A 21,002-nucleotide genomic window follows, 5' to 3' on the forward strand; every position below is an offset into this window, starting at 1 on the left:
ATGGTGATGTGAGGGGGGGTGTAGCAGCACCCACCTGGGTGGCGTTGCCCTAACAACCACCCCGCCCACACGTGATTGCTTGTATGTAATATAGCAATAACCTAGCTAGCTCCTCTGAATAGAAGGTTCAACCATCCCACAACAATTCATGTGATCATGTGACTGAATCATACTGGTCCACTGAGTTACATGTGGGGCGCCATCACGTGACCATGTGATAGAGATGAATCTAGGCCCTCTCAGCGCTGAGCCCTATTGCTGAGCTTAACAGATTCAGAGCTTAAAGTATTGAGATTAAAAAATTTCATGCAGAGTATATGCTCTTAATCATAGATCTACATGCAGTTAACAAGAGTTGTAAATTTTTCATGAGAGTTAAATTTTTAATTCTGTTTGACACTATGATAAAGCTTCTGTTGTAAGATAGAAAGCATGATTTCATCATAAAAAAATTTAATATAATCTATATAGTGACTGAGTTCATTAGCTAGATTTTGTTTATCTAAGTGATGATGCAGAATGAAGTCATATGCTGATAATGCTTCTGCTCATCTAGACTGATATCAATTCAGTGTTTTAGTTATTATGAAATACTGAAGATTAATATGATTAGAATAGATATAGATTAAATATTGACTCTCTTTCAAATAACAATATCAATTCTTGAAAGATGCAATAATTGTAAGAAGTTTCTTATTATGAGTATCATATCATGTTTCTACATCTAGAAGTTTGTGAGACCAGAATGCAATTGAGTATCATTGATCATTATCTTGTTTTTGAGAGATAATGACAGTCACTACTGCTATAGAGGCATCAAATTCAATCTGAGATTCTCAGCTTAAGTCAAAATAAATGAGTAAAAGAGCTTATATAAAGTGTTCTTTTAGATTATCAAAGATGCATTGAGTATCTTTTGTTCATGTGAACTGTGACTTTCATCTCTTCTTCTTTGAGATTTTTATGAGATCAAAAATAGACTTTGTAATTTTGAAGTAGTTTTTAATGAAGTAGTGATAGAAGTTTGCATATCTCAAGAAAGTTTGAACTTTCTTAATACTAGTTGAGATTGGTCATTTTGTAATGATTGTCACTCAATCTGATTTTATTTCAACACTTTGAGATTCAATAATGAACTTTAGGAAAAAGATTTTATTTTTGATAAACTTATATTTAATGTATTTTGCAAATAGATTTGTGTGGTCTAAGTGTTCAAAAACCTTTTATACATGCATCTTATACTTATTCACTAATTTGAATAGATAAGAATATTATCTAGATAAATTACACAGCATATATCAAGAAGATCTGCTAAAGTGTAGTTTATATAAACTTGAAAGATGGCAGAGGTATTTGCAAGCTCAAAAGATATAACATTATACTTAAAGTGATCATATCATATGTGAAATGCTGTTTTTCATCTATCACTGTGTTAAATGTATATTCTGTAATAAGCATCTCTAAGATCAATCTTGAAAAAGACTTATGCTTTAGAAAGTGTATCTAGTATCTCACTCACAAGAGATAATGAATATTTATTTTTGATTTTGAGATGATTTAGATCTCTGTAGTCTATACAGAGTTGTAAATTTTTATTCTTCTTTGAAATAAAGAGAATGAAAGCATCTGTAGAGCTCTGAGAAGGAAATATCTAGTTTCTCTCTAGTGCACTATTCAAGTAGTTTTAAAGAGTTTTTAACTCTGTTTCAGAAAGATTATAAATAGATGTGAATGAGAATCTGACTTTTTTCTCAAGATTAAATAAGTACTCTGCATCAGGTATAGATGTACTAAATATGCCTTTCTCAGAGAAAAGATGTGCATATGATCAGGCATAGTTGAGCAGGTCATTGATGAAAGCTATATTTACAAATAAGCTGACTTCTGACAGTATTGAGATTTCAGAGAAAGACTCAAAGACCTGTGTGATTGAGACAAATACTATTGTAAGTACATAATCAAAAGTATCAGTGAGTAATTCATTAGTAGCATCTATTACACTCAAAGCTATCTCTTAATTATTTGATGTTTGATGAAAATAGAATTTTTTATCCTTTTAATCAATAAGAGAATTAAGCTGTTTGAGTTAGAGAAATTCTAATATCATATTATAGTCTGAAAGTTTGATAATATAAAAGAAGTAAGATTTTCTAATCATAGTTTCTTTGCTATTTAAAACTTCTATCTCTAGATTAATAATTTCAAATGAGTGTGTTTGATGATTATCAAATTCCTCTATTCAGCATGATATACGCTCTATTGATTACAATTTATGTGATTTGACTCAGAATTCACTGATAAAACTTACCTGAGCTTTAGAATCTATAAGAGTGAAAATTGACATGTCTTATATGAGTGTTAGAATTTGAATAGAAAGAAGAAAGAATAGATTTAGTGATTGCTGAATTTTGAGTGTATTAAAAGTTGTTATTGTAGCATAAATAACATTTTATATTTATTTTTTACCTCTTTTGAATTTGATTTGAAAGAGAGCTTTGATGAAAGCTTTAAAGTTGAGAATTTATCTTTAATAAACTTATTTTTCTGAGTCTTGCAGTCTGCATTAAAGTACATGAAGTTTCAGTGAATATCACATCAGATATCAGAGTGCTTCTTACATTTCTAGCTTTTCTTTTTGAGTGCTGTTAATATATTATCATATGAATCTTTTTTATAAGTAGTATTTTTTTATTGTGTAGTTGTACTTACTGATATAATAGTTTTTGAATTATTACTCTTTATAATAATTAGTTTTATAATAAAAATATTGTATAAGAGATCTCACAGCTTGATTGTATATCTTTCAAATTCTGTATAAAGAGATGATAGAATTTTATCAAATAGATATATCTTTCACTGATGATCACTATATTTCTCAAGGAGATAATCTTCAATTGACTGAAGAGTGAACATAAAGTCATAAATAATTTGACTTTCAAATTATCTTAATGCCTGATACTTCAACTCATAGTTCTAGCTTGTTTTGTCTAGATCAATGATCTTAGTATGAATTCAATTATAGAATTCATTTTAAATAATTGATATCTTCAGTTTAATATAGTAGTATTATCATTTCTATTGCAGTTTAGTATCAAAATATATTACTGCTTTAAAAATCTTATATTCATCATCATTCTCAAAGTAATATTCTTAATAGGTATAAAAGGTAAAGCTTGAGGAGATAAAGTCATCTAGTTCCTTGAGACATTTTACATTAAACTCATTTGAGAGTTTTCAAATTGATACAGGATGAGACTTAGAAGGAGTGGAATTGACACTAATAGTGTGATCTGTTAACTCTACTCTGTGCTACTTGCTCTTAAAGATCTGAAGTTCTGCACTAAAAGTATTGATTTATTGTTGTAGTTTGAGAATTTTTTTGTATATCTCTTGCTGTTTTTGCTCTTGTTAAACTATTTGAATCTCTTTATCAACTGATATAATAGGTGCTTCAGTGTTTCTTTCTGAAGTCAGACTTGATGATTATTTGTAGAAGGTTTCTTTTACATATGTTTTTTCATTAAATGTTACATATGGAGTATTAGCTCATAGGTTATATTTTGAACTCATTATTATAAACTTAACAAGCAACTTCTATTAAAGTGATTAGAAACTATGAGAACACTAAAATGAATAAACTAAATATCAAAAGAAAGTATAAGAAGCTTTATAACTAAGATTATAAAAGGGTAGATATATAAGCACTATGAGTGCTATAAAGAGAAGAGGATAATGATGAATGAAATATATATGTAGAATTGAATAGTAGTTAATTACTGAATTTCTCAAAAGAATTTTGATGATTTATGATATTTATAAATATAAATAAATAGTAATATATTTTATTTTTAATCTTCATAAAATGAGAAATTAGTAATGCAGTGATCTAAATTTTTATAAAGTGTTGATTCTATTCTCCAGGAAGTACTAATGCTAAAGAACTGATTTTTAAGAAGTGCTGATCTATGTTGATTCTAAATATTGAATTTTAAGATGATGCTGATTCTTTAAAAAATGCTAATTCTAAAGTGCTTTGATAAGCAGTATGAAGATAAGTGCTCCAGTAAGTGAGTGTGAAAATCTAGAGGATCTGATTCTAAAGTACTTTGATAAGCAGTATGATAAACAGTGTGAGGACAAAGAGCTAGTATAAAGAGTCTTAACATTACACACTAATCTCTTCAAAATTTTTCTTGAGATCATTATATTATATTCTCCTGATATGTTATCTGCAGATATTTACACACTTGATTATACTAAATTGATTTTTCATATCTAGTTATATCTCTTGCTTTATCAGTCAGAACTGTTCTAGAATTTTATCAGTGCTTCTCAGACTTATCATTAGCATCAATATATTGAAAAATTTTTATTTATTTACTTACAAATACAGTGAGATAACTTCTTTGATTGAAGTTTCTCTTTGATCATTAAATTTAATAATCTGATAATCTTCTATCAGCTTCTAAGAGTTTATCTCTAAGACTTTTACACATCTGTATGCAAAGCTTATATTAATAAAAATATAGCAATTTACTTCAGAATCTATTAGTATTTTTATAGAAATAGCATATTCATTAAAAGCTACTTTGATATATATAGTAAAAGAATTTTTATTCATCAATTAATTCACATTCAAAGTTTCTATTGCAATTATCTTATCTGAGAAGAAGACTTCTCTCAGATTTAATTTTTTTCTGACTTAGTGACAGTAGTTTTAATATTCACTTTTTTCATTTCTATCTCTTGCTTATATGAGTAATATTATACTATATGATTTTTGCTTTAGCAATTGAAGTATTTCACATTTTTTTCAATTTTTATTCTTTAGTCTATTCTCAGTTGTTTGTATTAATATGACTGAAGTTTTTTTATGACTGAGTAGTCATCAGTTATTTTGACTAGATATGTTTTTAAAATAATAAGCAGTTCAAATGTAGATATTTTAAACTTTATAAAAGATACTGTAATTAATGCAGACAACTGTAATCATGTATTGAAGATCAAAGAAAATCTTATAAAGAAAATATATATTACAATTTTTCTTGTAAATTTAAGCTTTACTTACCAGGTATAAGAACTTAGTCATAAATATATAATAATCATCTTTATTTCTCATTATCAGTTATCAATATTTCATCTTTGCATTCTTAATTTTATTGATATTTTTATATATTTTTTATAGATATTTGAATATTTTCTTAGCTATTTTAAACTTTCTAGAATAATCTTTTTTTATTCTTAAAGCTAAGTGTCTGACAGCTTCTCTTTTGATTTAGTTTTCAATATAAACAATACAGCTTTTCTCAATTGAAAGTGATTTACATTGACAGCTAGTTTGTATTTCATTCAGAAGAGTTAATTTTTAAATATTAATTCTTTTTTATTGATGAGATATTTGGAGTTATCAAGTTTAACTGATTATTATATTTGTTGAGTGTTCATCAGTCTGATTTAAAAGGCTAAAGAGTTCATAGTCTGCTGTAATATATTTTATTTTTCTATCAGCTGTTCACTTGTTAATCAAATTCACTCATTTGCTTTTTCTGCTCATCTCATTTTACTTTAACTTTTTCTAAAATATTTATTGCCTCATTTATGAAATTAGCAATCTCTTGATATATTCAATCTAAATTCTCTTCAATTGATATAAAAAATTATTCTTTTAATATAGAATTTCTTGATTTTATATTTCTCTTAGTTAGAGTTATTATATTCTAGTCTAATCTTCATAGATGATTAGACTCTTTAACTGCTTCTAATATCTTAGCAGTATTCTCAGAGGTTTAAAACAAAAGTTAATAAAGATTTTCAGAGGTTTTTTATCTAAAAAATCTACTTTAAAAAGAACAGAAAAGTTATTGATTTTAATATTATATTACAGCTTTAATCTAAATGCAGATGAACAGATGTTCAATTGTCAACTAAATAAGCTATCTGAGCAAGTATTAAGATAATTTCTAAAAGATGAGTTTAGAAAATACTCTGTTTATATAGTTTTTTTCTTAGCATAGTTATTATATGATTGCTACATTTATATGTCATTTGTGTATGAAGTAATTGTGAGGTTGATTGCTATACTGATATCTAGACAGTTTGTGATTATCATGTATAGACAGTTGCAATTACCGTTCACCTCAGTCTTATGCTGTTAAGAAAGTTATAAAGTTTATTCTATACTATTACAGAAATATTAAATAAATCAAATTTATATAATATTCTTATAAAAATTTAGTAATAATATGACTGTCATAATCATTCAGTACTAATAATTTATACTAACCTTTTTTAAATATTTGAAGTAGAAAAATCATACATAACTAGTTGAGATATATATTATTAGATATTTATTCATTATTTGATATTATATAGATTTAATTAAATATATTCACATCTTCAAACCAGATAAATTATATATTTTAATTTTAAAAAAATAACTAGAGAGTTTATATAGTGCTCATCTGCACTAATAACTTAAAAAATTAAAACTCACTTATGATTAAAAGAAGATTTAATATAGATTTTATCTTTTCTTTACTCAGTAAATATTCTGATATTTATATATACTTCTAAAGCAATATCATACTCATTTATATTTCATATATTTTTAATGATTATTTCATAAGTCTGTTGTATCTCAGAAAAGTAGTTATAAAATCGCTAAAGTGTTTTTTATTGAGTATTCTTCATTTTTTAAGATTTAATCTTTTGATCAATTACAGATCTTGTCATAGAATATTATTTTAAAAACTTTCTTATTCAATTCTTATTCAATTGAGTGAGATCTTAATTCATTCATAGAATTTAAGTCAATATTTCTTATATATATATATATATATAATAGAGTGAAAATTTTTGCAAATATTGCTCTTTTATTTATCAAATTAAAAAGATCTCTTGCTATAAACTCAACTTTTATCAATGTTGATAAGCAATTATTTGTTGAATGAAATCATTTTTTCTGCTCTTCAATGTGCTTTATGAGATGTTATATGCTTTAGCAGTAGCTCATTCAGATTGAAAAATATCATTTTTTAAATTTTCTATAGTAGTAGCTATAGTAGCTTCATTATTAGACTTTATTTTAATAATATGATTGAGAAAACATATAATAAAAATAATGAGTTAGATTTGAATAAAATTATTAAAAAAGAGTTTAATCAAAATATAGACTAGCTAGTTTAATATTTAAACTTTTTTATATTAATTGACCTTTAGTACTCTATAAAATATTTTTATTATTTTTATATTTTTTTTCTCTTTTCATGTAAAAAAAATACTCTTATAAGCACTCTTGACACTGATGAATACTATGACTTGAGAATTGACTGATTTAATTTAATCTGTTACTACACAACTTATCTGCTCAAAGAACTTATAGTATTATTTCACTTTAATTAACTCAACTTTTTAACTTTTAACTAATTATTATAGTAATCAATATAGAGATTATTTTAGTTGACAATTGATTAATGAAATAGATAATTAATTTTTAAATATATTGAAATTATTTAAATAGAATTAAAATTAACTTAAGTTATATTAATTTAGTTAATATAACTTTTAACTAAGTTGAATACTCAATTAAATCAGATATAATTTAATATATATAAATTATTTTCACTTGAATTGTAAGTATAAATAACAGAAAAAATAATTTTATTAAAAATTAAATTATATTAGAATTTAAATATTTTCTTCTTCTACATTTAATAATTTTGCAGTTATTATATTTTTATAAAGTATATAATAATAATTATAAAATAAAAAATTCAATTTTATATAATTCATTAATTATATATTCAACAGATAAATTGAAGATAGTAAGACTTTCTTTATATTGAGTTATTTATAACAGCACTATGATAATATTAGCGACTAAGCTATAGAAATTGATATTGTCTGAAAATAATAATAATAACTATTTTGCAATCACTATGCAAATAACTATCTCACAAAGACTACTTAGCAACTGCATAGCAACTGCTAGTAAAAGAAAAGTAAATAAGAAAATTATTTCTTAGATCTTTATTTCATAAATCACTTTAGTATTTATTGAATTAGCTTATTTAGTTAATAATTAATAATAATTTATCTGTATTTAGATTGAAGCTATAATATTATTTTTTTTAAATTTTATATATTTTTACTTTTTCTTTTTATTTAAAGTAAATATATTCTGATATTACTTTTTTATGACTGAAATAATAATTATTTTATATTTATAAATTTTAATAATTTTAATAATTTTTTTTAAATTTTTTTTTAAAAATTTATATAATTTTATTCAAAAATATTTAATTTTATTTATTTAATTTTATAATTATAAAAGTTTTTTAAAATTTAAAATATTTAAAATAATTTAAAAATATTAAATTTTTAAATATTTTAATATATAAAAATTTTTTATAGTAAAATATTAATTTAATTATATTATTTTATAATATTATAAAAATAAAAATCAATAAATCAATATATAAATATATAAAATAAATTAATAAATTATTATTATTATTATTATTATTATTATTATTATTATTATTATTATTATTATTATTATAAGAGTTACTTATTTATTTTTTATTTAAAAAATACTTATTATTTATTATAATTTAATATATTATTGATTATATAATAATAAAATAAATATAATAATAAAATAAATATCAACTTCTTTGTAAATTGCAGTATCTTAATAAAACATCTAAATAAGAATGAACAATATTATTTCTCAATCATATTATATTTATATAGCTATAGTAAAAGGAAATAAAATATTACAGCTGTTAATTAATTACATTATATAGATATTGATTCAGTAAATAATTAGATTATTTTTCTGCAATATATAGTGATATAATATTAAAATAGAAATATATACACTCATAAACTCATCAGAAGTGCAAAATACCATCAGAGAAGCCATGGCTCACAGGACTGTTAGTTGAGAGGTGTGTTAAAGCGTGCAGAAGGTTGAGGAAAAAATCCTCTAAGACCATAGGCCTAACCGGATAGGCGGAACCGGATAGGCGGTGGCTACCGGCATAAACTATCCTTGGCGAAGGAAGGCAATAACCAGGAGGCTGGCGAGGTGGTGAGAGAGGATAAAAAAGAGAGGGGGTGGAGAAGATGAGACAGGTGACGTTAAGATCGCTGGGAGCTGGAGAATGCAAGATCTATGAGCTGAAAATATGCGTCTTTGAAGACATCCGGAGGAGACAGAGGTTTTGATGAGTTTGTTGGTCAGTAAACATGAAAACAGCTCATTAGATCCCCTGCCATGTTATCAGCAAGCTGAACTAAGGTGAGGAGGGGATTCTGAGATTGGGGAGAGCAGACTATGCGGCTTCAGCGGTTGCTTAGGACCTGAGAAATGTCTGTTAGACCAAAGCGAGAGAAAAAAGAAAGAAGAGTAAAGAGTGACAAAATTGCAACCTGTTTTCTAGTTAGTTTTTTCTCTTTTTTCCCCCGTTTCTTTCTTTAAATTTGAAGTAGAAAACTTCTACACTTATTTAAATAATAAGATTTTTATAACTACTTAATAGTAGAGAAAAATAAACTTGTAAAAAACTAATCATTATTGTATTAAAATCTTACAAAATTTATAACTGATTATTAGTAAGTAGCTATTAGTTTACTGAAAGTTGAGGAGTTTTAGATTTATAATGTTAAAATAGCTCACTGGTAGCTAACTAACGTTAGAGGATTGTCATCATCAGCTCCATAGAACAGAACACCTAACTCTCTCTCTCGCGCGTCGTCCTTCACCCAAAGCACCCTTCTGTATCTCTCCTCCTCTCTCTAAGTCTCTCGCACATCGTTTTTGTTTACTTTGGCTCCCTCCAATTCTCTCACAGTCTGGGTTTGTTATCAACGTTCCTTGAAGTTTGGCCTCGTACGGTCTTTTTCAGTGCTTCTCCACTTTTCAACTTAGCTCAATCGACTGCAGGTGAGCTTTTCTCCACATTCTCGCCATCATGATTTTCAAGAGGATCTGCCATATGTTCCCTGACTAATAAGTCAACGTGATTTGAGACTGACATAGCTGTTGCAGGTCTATTGCATGGCTCAACCACAGAGACCACAATCGATACTCTCTTCCTATTCAAAGCCACCTGAACGCGATTCAAACGATCATCAAGTTGTCCAGTCTGTTGACGACGGATTTAATCCCACCAGCGATTCTATGAGGAGGCCTGCTCCCAATGTAGGTCTTAATTCAACTGAGAACAAGAAGTTAAGTGACGAGGTGGACGGAACACGCGATGAGAGCTCGTTGTTTGGCAATGTGGCACAAACCATGCTTCCTCGCGACAGACAACGGAGGACAGCCACGTATGACTATGCCTACGAAAAATCTCTAAGTCACGCTGAGGCGAAGTTATTCTACCAGAGACATCAATTTGAATCGAAATATGCGGATGGTGAATTCCCCCAGAGCCCTGTACTTTCTATTCGATCAACGACCGGCCCAATGATGTCCAGTGGAGAGGGCGAATTTCTTAGCAGGCCAGCAAGCAGAGGATCCCGCGTGAGCAGTCAAAGCTACGGACTACCGGCACTCAGCCGCCCTTTAGTTGCTGAAACTCGCTCTGGGTACAGTCCCGTAATAGCACCGCAGCGTAAACCAACATACAGTTTTACGGCAGCTGACCAATCAGTCCGGAGTCATGCTTTGGCACCCCAAATGCTCGTTGAAAACAAACTACATACCGCTGCTAGTGAGGGGGCACCTGGTGCTGGCCCTGGAGTTGCTCCGGGTCAAGGTATGGGTGCATTTACGACCAGTGAAGATGCGATTACAACAGAACTAGGCATTATTTGTCGGAAGATCCAACGTCTTCTAGATATGAGGCAGAGGTATATCCGGCTGTCATTGCAGAGAACCTCGGATAATCCAAGGGACGAACCAGGCTGGTTTATATACCCTCCACCTCCCGAACCGTCATGGGATGAGGATAGGGAGCCTCCAGGGACAGGAAGCCTGTCGAATAGTATGATTATGAGTGGGTCACAGCGCGGAGCACAAACCAATTATTCAGGAGACTCTATGCATCCTTTTCTTTTTCGCAAGAAGCGGAAGCTGGGGGAGGATATCGGGGAAGACTTTGACATGGAAGATCTGTTGCCGTTACCAGAGGCGTCGCAAATGACATTTGAACTCGATGAGAACAGCGTCTATCAAGTATATGAGACTGAAGAAGCTTGCAAGCTGAAGCAGCCCATTGTCCATGTTCCGTCCCTGCGAGATTTCTACATGGACCTGGATACGATAACTGAAGTGTCGACTGACGGCCCAACGAAGAGCTTTGCCTTCAAACGGCTGAGTTATTTGGAAGGAAAATTCCAGCTTCATGTCCTCCTAAATGAGTACCGGGAAATGGCGGATAGTAAAAAAGTGCCCCACAGGGATTTTTACAACGTTAGGAAAGTCGATACTCACGTCCACCACTCTGCTTGCATGAATCAGAAACATCTGTTGCGTTTCATCAAGAGCAAAATCAAGAAATCTCCTGATGAGGTTGTTCTGTTTAGAGACGGAAAGCACCTGACATTGAAGGAGGTTTTCGAAAGTATTAATCTGACTGCCTACGATCTAAGCATTGATACTCTTGATATGCATGTAAGTTTCCTTTTATATATTGCATATCTTCATTCTATACAATCAAGGCCCAATTGAATAATCATCATATCCATATATAATAGGCACATAAAGACTCCTTCCATCGCTTTGACAAGTTCAATCTAAAATACAACCCTGTTGGCGAGTCACGACTGCGAGAAATCTTTCTCAAAACAGACAACTTCATCAAGGGCCGATATCTTGCAGAGATCACGAAAGAAGTAATCTCTGATTTGGAGTCTAGTAAATACCAGATGGCTGAGTGGCGCATTTCTATCTACGGCAGATCGCCAGAGGAATGGGAGAAGTTGGCCGCTTGGGTGGTCGACAACAAGCTCTTTTCTCCTAATATCCGTTGGCTTATTCAAGTGCCCCGACTCTATGATGTTTATAAGTCTAGTGGTATGATGGAAAACTTTGAGGAAGTTATCAAAAATGTTTTTCAACCTCTATTCGAGGTGACTAGAGACCCGTCGAGCCATCCGAAACTGCACATCTTCTTACAGCGTGTGGTTGGGTTTGATAGCGTCGATGATGAAAGCAAGGCTGAGCGTCGATTGTACCGCAAGTTCCCCATTCCGAAACAATGGAATACTAAGCAAAACCCACCATACAGTTATTGGATATATTTCATGTTTGCTAATATGGCGTCGCTGAATAACTGGCGAAAACACCGCGGATTCAATACTTTTGTGTTTCGTCCCCATTGTGGTGAAGCAGGTGATCCAGATCATTTGGCCGCTGCAGTGCTCTGCTGCTACGGAATAAGCCACGGAATCCTTTTACGCAAAGTTCCGTTGCTTCAATATTTATACTACCTGGAACAAATAGGCATTGCCATGTCGCCATTGAGCAACAACGCTTTGTTCTTGACATACGACAAAAATCCTTGCGCCAGCTTTTTCAGGAGGGGTTTGAATGTTTCTCTATCGACCGATGATCCATTACAGTTTGCTTTTACCAAGGAACCGCTGATTGAGGAATATTCGGTTGCTGCTCAGATTTACAAATTTAGCGCCGTGGACATGTGTGAATTGGCAAAACATTCAGTTGACCAGTGTGGCTTTGAGCTCTCCCTCAAGCAAAGGTGGCTAGGCCCAACCTGCCATTTACCTGGAGTGGAGGGGAACAATATTGTGAAGAGTAATGTACCGGATATTCGTGAGCAGTTCAGGCACGAGACCTTGCTGGGAGAGTTATCCCTGTAAGTTATTGCCTTTTATCTCTATTTAGTATTGCGTAGGTAATCCCGGATTCAAATGATCACTAATAACACATCTTTTCCTAGAATTGAAAGATACGCCTCAGTTTCAGCGGCCACTCCGGGAATGCGACCAACATCCCAACCACAACACAGACTTTCCCTTTCATCCTCCTTGCCGCTAGGTAAATCAACCCAGTTGGATACCCATGTCATAGAGTCTTCCCAGACACTCACTGACAGAACGTTGTGATAGGCCAACTACCTGATTCCTCCCTCCCACACCCAGCCATGCCGATCAAGCAAACAAATCCCTCATCCCCGAACTTCCCAAGGAACCTCGCTCGATTTCCATCCTCCCACCCCACCGCAGATCCCTATTCCCAATCCCAGCACTTGAATAATATGCAACCGCAATCGCAGATGCAGCCACAAACACAACCTCAACCCTCAACAGCAGCAACATCGTCTAAACAAGGCATGAATCTAAGACGTTCGGCATCCCTATCTAACACCTTTGCCTTGAACCAAACTCCCACTCAAACCCCCACATCAATGACGAAAGCACAAACACAAGGCCTTGTTTCTCCTTCCCGTTTCCATCCTGCCCCACATCTCTCATCTGACAGTTTTCCTGAGCAACGGATTTTTCCGGGAATAGTGCACGCTCATGTGCGCCGTAGTACGGATTTGTCAGCTGGTGAAGCCGGTGGTGAGACTGCTGAAGGTGATGGTCCGCAACAGCAACAGCAACAACAACAACAACAGGAAGAGGAGAGGCAAGGTGATATAAATGGATTTGTGCCTGAGGACGGGAGTGAAGAGGATGAGTATGGAGAGCAGCATGGAGAGGAGCATGGAGGGCAGCGGTGGACCTGGGGAAATGAAAGGGGTGGGGAGGAGGACAGATATTATCATGACGATGGCGATGATGATGATGATGATGATGGCTCATTTCCGGGTTTCAAATGAGTTGGTATGACCCGGTGGGGTAGGGTTAGTTTGGTGTGAGATGACATTAATACTTTTCTTTATTCATGACCGGCGTTTTGGTTGACCTTTATGCTCTTTTTCGCTCTCAGATTTTGTTTTCGTCCTTCCGAGTGCTAGATATCCCCGTTGGCATCTACTGCTGTGTCCACTTCTAGGTCGCCGGAAGATGGACATAATAGAGATAGAACAGGAAACAGGGCTATTTTTTTTTAAACATGTAACGAATTCCCTCCTTCGGTAAAAGGCATGTGGTTTACCGTTGCTTATCCACAAATCTTCCCCACCGCTACAGCTCCACAACTGGTGTTAATCAACACCTACTTTTCCCTCTCCCTCTGCTTGTTATCATGATTATGGAGATGTGGATCAAAAGTTCTGGCCACTCATTTCCTGCGCTAGTAAGCTTGGCTGTATCATTGTGCATCACTCTTTCCAGGGCAATTTATACAGTAGGATAGATATCATCCTCTCTTACTACTATGGAGTAAAAGATTAGTTTACTTGGCAAATCGAAGTTGTTATAACTACTGAATATGGTAATTATCCTCAGATCTTCTCATTTTGATTTATCTTTTAAATGATCTTTCAAGCTGCTTATGGTTATTTTTCTTCTATATAATCTTTTATATATAATGTAATCCACAAATGAGTGGAACACACAAGCAAATAGACTACTTTTTTGAGGGCAGATGTCTGCAAGCTTCAACTATCAAGAAAATAAAATTAAATATATTATAAATTTCCTGTACATCTAGAGCATGTACAGGCAGTATGTTCAGTAATTTCACATATACTACACTGATGTTGTTTTTTTTCATGATTGAGACTTTGTAGTCTCAATTGCTTCTTTTTCTCATTCATTCACACTTTGTACATGATTTATTTTCTCTTTAAGTCTCGAAGTCTCTTTCTGAATTATATATGTATATTTTCTTTCATATTTTCTTTTTTGTTTGACATTTGTAGCTCTTAATTATTTGACTTTCTTTTTCAAAAAAACTATATTGTGCATAATCATTTGATAATTTTTAATCAGCTGATTTAAAGTCTAATAAGTGAGATTAAATAAAACTTTGTATATAGTATTTAATGTATTTTCTGATATTTTTTTTTTTAAATTTTCTATTTAATTAGTATATATATGTAATATGACAATGACTTAAAAGATTAGAAAGTTTTAGAAGTTTTTGAAGAAGTGAAAGTGTATATTTAAAATATTAATATATAAATAAATTTATTTAAATTATATTTATTTTTATCTACTATTTATATATTTTTTTCAAAGATAAAAAATAATCAATATTTAAATATTATAGAAGATAAAATATTTATAATAATATATAAAATAATATTATTATTTTCATAGTAAAATCAAAAGTTAATATTTATTTTTTATATAAAGTAAAATTTTTTTATTAATTTTTTTTAATTAAATAAGTTTAATTTATTATTTATTAAATCATTTTTATTATTTTTAATTTATTTATATATAAATCTTTTTATTTTATATTAAAAAAATTAATAATTTTTTTAAAAATAATTATTAAATAAATAATATAATCAATAATATTAATTTTAATAATAATAATTATTTAATTTTAACCTTTAAATTATATAAATTTTAAATAAATAATTTTTTTAAATTTAATTATTATTTTAATTATTTTAATAATATTTAATTAAAATTTAATCTTATTAAAGTTATAAATATCATTTAATAAATATGATTTTATACTTTTTGATAATATTATATATAATTTAAATTATTTATAAATAGTTTAAAAATTTTTATATAAAATTTATTAATAATAATATTTATAAAAAAAATTATAATTTTAATTTTTTATAATAATTGATAAAGTTTTATATTTAATTTTAATAAATTATAAATAAAATAGTAAATTTTTAATTAATAAAAATTTTAAATAAATAAAAAAAAATTTAAAAATCATATATATAATATTAAAATTTTTATATATAATTAATAAATTTTAATTTTATTATCAGATCTTTATATTTTTATTAAATTTTATAATTATTATTTATTTATATACCAAAAATACTAAATAAAAATATTAATAAATTTTTTTAAATATTTTATTCATGGTATTTAATTTATGAAACATATTTAAATTTCATTTTATTTATATATCATAGCAATTTAAAGCAATTGATAGTCATAAATGAAGGAAAAAATTACTTTAAAAACTGTGAAATCTCATACAATCAGTAGCTTATGCTGACTAACTATCTCTTCAACAATCATTACCTATCTATACTTCAACAGCATAAAAGAACGTTCAACTACCACTAAAAGTGCATACTCTACAGGCTCTGCCTGCACTCGTGGTCTCTGGAGTACCATAAATGATAGCACATCTCTGTGACGGCGCTATGACGGTGTATGGCTACTGGGCTGCGGAAACTGGCATTGTCCGACAGGAGCTGCCTAGCAACGGCATAGCAACCGCTAATAGTGGGAAAGGGGGTATATAAGGAGAGGCCCTTGTTTCGTAGAGCATCTTAGTATTTCGTCGAATTAGCTTACCTAGCTGGCAATCAAACACCTGTTTACCTGCGCCTAGATTGAAGCCATAACAATCTCCATGAAAAGGAAAAACATGGCAAGGAGCCTGGAAGATAGAATAACAAAACACTGAAAGACCGGGAGAGGAAGAAAATCCATATTTTGAGATATCACTAGCCAGTTTGTGGCCTGCTGATAAACACTGAAATGACGCAATAATAAAAAATGAACATCACATTTAGTGTATCCACTAAGGGGGATGTATTAATAGGTTTGTGCTTTAAATATGTCCAAGGTAACCAAAAGAAGAAACAGGCAGAACCAATTTCAATTTGAAATGTTAGTTGAATGAAACCATATGTCCTCCATTCCTTCAAAATATACCCACGGACACGGGCAAAAATATGACAAGAATAGATAAGCAAAAATGAAGGCGCCCATATACTCCAGGCGAACAGAACTATTGGAAATGCATAAAGAGGTATATATCTCATCCCAAGGAGCACCGTTTCCCACGAGGAATGAAAGCTGCAAGACCAAAAATGTCTAGAAGATGAACCCGTAGACCGTCGCCAAAAAGACGAACATGCAAAAGAAAGAGAGGTTGTCCAATTTCCAAAATTCACCGCTCCCATCCCATAAAATCGCTATTAATAAATATATAATGATCGAATAATAGTAATGAGGAAAAAAAAAAAAAAGAAAAGAAAAGAAAAAATCAGATCGCCCAACTGCCCCTTCTGGCTCCGGCCCCCCTCGCATCCATTGCATCCATACCCGACGGGTCAGCCTGGCGACAACGATCCGCCATCGCCATCCACGGCTGCTGCCTCGCCCACTCATGGATATACAGCCTCAGTGCCGTCCAGCGCATGCATTGGCCTGACACGACTTCGTTCTCATCCACACCAACACCCTCAGGTGCACCCACGTACCCTTTCGCATTGGCACGTCTGTCATCTTTCCGCAGCTCCTCGATGGGGATGCGGGAGATTTTACTAAGTTCCTCATCGTAGTCGCGGGCGAGGCAGGGGTAGCCTAGAGAGAGATAGTTGTATATCTGTGTGACGAAGGCGTCGTTGAATTCGCGCTTGATTCCTTGTTCAAGGATGAGGAGTTTGTCGACGTTGTCAAGGTCCGGGCTGGACGGGGGTGGAGTGCTGGGGAGCCGGGAGGGAGAGTCTGGGGGTATCTTGTAGGTTATGGCTTTGGTTATAGTGAGGCTGTTGGGAATTTGGAAATGGAAGGGGGCCGTTTCGATGGTGCTGGTGGGTGTAATGATTCCTGCTCGCGGTAGGGATGAAGGGGGTCTTCCAGCGTCTCCGGTTCGCCGACATAGGCCCATCCAGAGCCCCCCTCCGTCGGAATCATGGACATTGAGCTCGGGGTTCCAGAGCCCTTCGCGCTGCACATGATCAGTACAATTGTCGTCATGGTGGGGCACGGGGTGGTGGTCCACGTCGCATCTGGTGGTTTGGGGAGATATGCCCAAGGGGAAAACGATGTCCCCTCCCAGCAATGGTGGGCTCTTCATTTGGTCTAAACCCAACCTTTTCTGCCACACGTCAACGCCGCCTTGATGATCGGTTATATGTGCTCTTATGACTTCGTTCTCTGCTGCTTGTCTGGCCGCTATTGCAGCAGCTGAGAACCGAGACTGACCAGAGTCAAACATCCACTGCCGGGCTCTCATTTCAGACTCCTCCTTGTGGTTTCTCATCTCATCGAGTTCCCAGCCGAGGTCAATAGTGGATTCCCGACGGAACTTCAGAAAATCTATTTTCATGTTACGCAGTGATATTTCTAGAGCATCATCGTCATCAGTGGTATCTTCATCCTCTCGACCTATGGCGAAATGTGAAACTGGATGATACACTTGTTCGTTGGGGAAAGCGGCAAGAGCTTGATCCCTTAGCATCTGCTTTACCGAACGTTCAGCTAGGGATCGTAGATAGCCGGAGTACCTGTCATCACAGCTCTCAAATAACAAGCGCCTCTCCTTGTAATACTTGTTGCCGTTGTTATTGGAGAGAGTAGAAGGAGACGTTGGGGGCGAATGAGTCCGGGATTTCTCGGACCCCTCACTGCTAATTGACGGTATTGCTGAAAGACCTGGAGCTAGAAACGAGTGCTTTTTTGCCTCTTGTCGACGCAAAATATTAGCATATGAAAATCGGGATTCTGTGCTCTCCGGGGCGGACAATTTTTGCTGGGATGCTAAAGATGGGGAGGCTTGTCGACGATCATGACACTCCGCTCTGCCCCGGGCAAGGCACTTCTGACGCACTGAGCGGGTTGCAGTGTCAATTAACTGCGGGGAGAATCTCCTAGGCGACTCTGAGCTTGATGGTGATACTCCTGAACGTATGGGGATATTGATATGACTATGCATGTGATTCCCAGGAGATAATTTCGTTTCACCATCCCCAGCGCCATTATCGGGAGGATTCTCGAAAAGATTCCCGGGATTGGTTCCTTGTACTTTTTGGCGGCGGCGGCGGCGGTCGTACGTAGTTTCCAGCAACTGCGGGGCTACCCGGCCCGTAGACTTGGAAGGAGGGTGGCGGTGACGGGATGATCGTGAACTGGTCTCAATAGGTTCAGGAACAAATTTTCTCTTGGGAGAACTGTTTCCGAGATCCTCCACATTGTTTATCTGCTGTTCCTTATCCACTGAACTGCACGTATAGCTGTCAATAGGCTGTGGTAAGCTCGACCCTTTTGCCTCATCTGCTGGCCTCTGCGATTGCGGGAACTGTCGAGAAGGTGTAGGTTGAGGAGAGCGGGGTGTGGAGTATTCGTCTGAAGAGGATTGACCTAGCCGGGTGGACACGGTAAGCTCTCGATCTTTAGCTTCAGGGAACCGGTTATTCACTACTGATACTTTGGGAAGATTGTAATCGGATGCAAACGAGTTCAAAGGTCCAGAAGAGGCTTCGACAAGTTGTCTGAGGAGTAAGTTCCGCCTCGGAGAACCAGGAGGATTCTTATCCGCCATGGTGGAATGGTGGTCTCGTAGATGCCTGGTCAGCAAGTTTCTAAACAGGCTGAGCGCTAGATATCATAAAAAAAGTTGACGTCATTTAGTTATCCATAAAGTCGAGGATGGTGATGTTTAGCGGACAAAGCTATCGGCATGCTTTATAATGAAAAAGACACGGCCAGGAAGGGAGGTGATTGACGGGGAACCTCGAAAATGCTCTCTGTTAGTCATTGAAGAAAGGCTCTGTCCCAGGACGAATTTGCACAAGGAGTATGAGGGGTTGAGCAGCACACTGCGGTTGAGCGGTGTTGCAGTGAAGCAATCTTTGGGGAATTGTGGGGGCAGGCTAGAACACCGGTATCGAAGTGGAAAAGAAGGCGGTCCAAATAAGGAATGACGGTCCGAAAGTTAAAGAGAGGTATATGGGAAGACAGACAAGCAAGCGGAGGCGAAGTCTCCCACTGAAGATGATATCGTTGGCAAGAATTGAAGACCAAAAAAAAAAAAAAAAAGCCTTGGATGACTGAGGTCGGAGGAGACTTCGATGTACTGGTTCTTGCGCAATCAGGGATGACAGCTGTAGTTATCTACCATGGCTCAAAATGAGATTACATGTACCATCTATTCACCCAAAACAGCTGCAAATGCGGAGTATCCAGAATATCTGCTCCTCTTCTGATCCTCGATTCAATAACCCTTCATCCCACGGATGGGAGATGATCCAGGCTTCTGGCAGGCTTACTAGAATTACTCATAACAGTGGCAGGTTTAGCAGAGGCCCATTGAGTTAAACACCTCTAGATCCATGGTTATGGGCTGACAAGCTGTCATTGATGACAAGGCATTACTAGATAATAAATAGTAGTTAATTCTAATTTTTGCACCAGACCCATTCAAGTTCCCAACCAGAACCAGAGTTCTAGAAAGAAACATCCTTGAAATAGCAACATTTCAATCATAGATTTGATCTGGCCCACTCAGGGGTTTAACTAAATAAACATTGTGCTTTGCAAAAACCACTGCGAAAAACACGATTTTTTTATCAAGGTCGAGAATATATTTCCTTGATTGATCCTTGTTGTTGTCCTGCTTATTATTTGCTACCTTGTAGAATGCCTTGGTGTCACTGCCCAGCTTCGCTTTCAGAGCTTCGCGCTGCTGGTGTAGTGATTTATCTGGTGTGCAATATATTCTTGTGCCTTTCAGCAGCGTGCTCCGAGATCCACATCGAAACTTTCGTAATCGAGTTCATATCAGCGGTGTATGCAGCGAATTCGTGCCGGAAGTGATCGCTAGCATTTCGATAACGCTTATACTGCTCAGTCGAAAGATCGGATTCTCTCTCTATGATGGTGGTGGATCGGGTTCCTACGCCTTCAGAACGTTCTCCATAATTGCGGAAGTCTGGCAGGAGTGCCGTCGATTAGATCCCAGATCTGCTGGTTCTGATCAAGGATCCTAAATTCGCGATTTCATGTTTCCCCAACCTCTGGGCGGTTCAGGAGAATCTTCTTGTCTTCCTTTGCTGACACTCTCGCTAGAATTCCCGGCAGTTCAGTTCAATTCGTCCGTATAGCACGTATTCGACTGTTAATTTGTTGAATCTTTGGGTCAAATTCAGAAGGAACTGTCGGAGGCAGAGCAAACAACGCTTTATGAGGTCAAGGATATGTTC

At 34.0% G+C, this 21,002-nt stretch overlaps 2 protein-coding genes across 2 annotated transcripts; one reads left to right on the forward strand and one right to left on the reverse strand.

The window, feature by feature from the left end:
• Nucleotides 1–10,063: 10,063 nt before the first annotated feature.
• Nucleotides 10,064–13,796, forward strand: PAAG_01768 (AMP deaminase; the record flags this gene model as incomplete). Its single annotated transcript, XM_015844443.1, has 4 exons — nucleotides 10,064–11,623; nucleotides 11,707–12,827; nucleotides 12,912–13,009; nucleotides 13,081–13,796. 4 exons carry the CDS (start codon nucleotides 10,064–10,066, stop codon nucleotides 13,794–13,796), a joined length of 3,495 nt encoding a protein of 1,164 aa, XP_015701351.1.
• A 3,266-nt stretch (nucleotides 13,797–17,062) lies between these two features.
• PAAG_11365 (hypothetical protein) lies at nucleotides 17,063–19,342 on the reverse strand (the record flags this gene model as incomplete). The annotated part of the gene is made up of 1 exon (XM_015847026.1): nucleotides 17,063–19,342. One exon carries the CDS (start codon nucleotides 19,340–19,342, stop codon nucleotides 17,063–17,065), a length of 2,280 nt encoding a protein of 759 aa, XP_015703448.1.
• Between the last annotated feature and the right edge of the window lie 1,660 nt (nucleotides 19,343–21,002).

The sequence above is a fragment of the Paracoccidioides lutzii genome, assembly GCF_000150705.2.
Source record: "Paracoccidioides lutzii Pb01 unplaced genomic scaffold supercont2.3, whole genome shotgun sequence".
Classification (NCBI taxonomy): domain Eukaryota; kingdom Fungi; phylum Ascomycota; class Eurotiomycetes; order Onygenales; family Ajellomycetaceae; genus Paracoccidioides; species Paracoccidioides lutzii.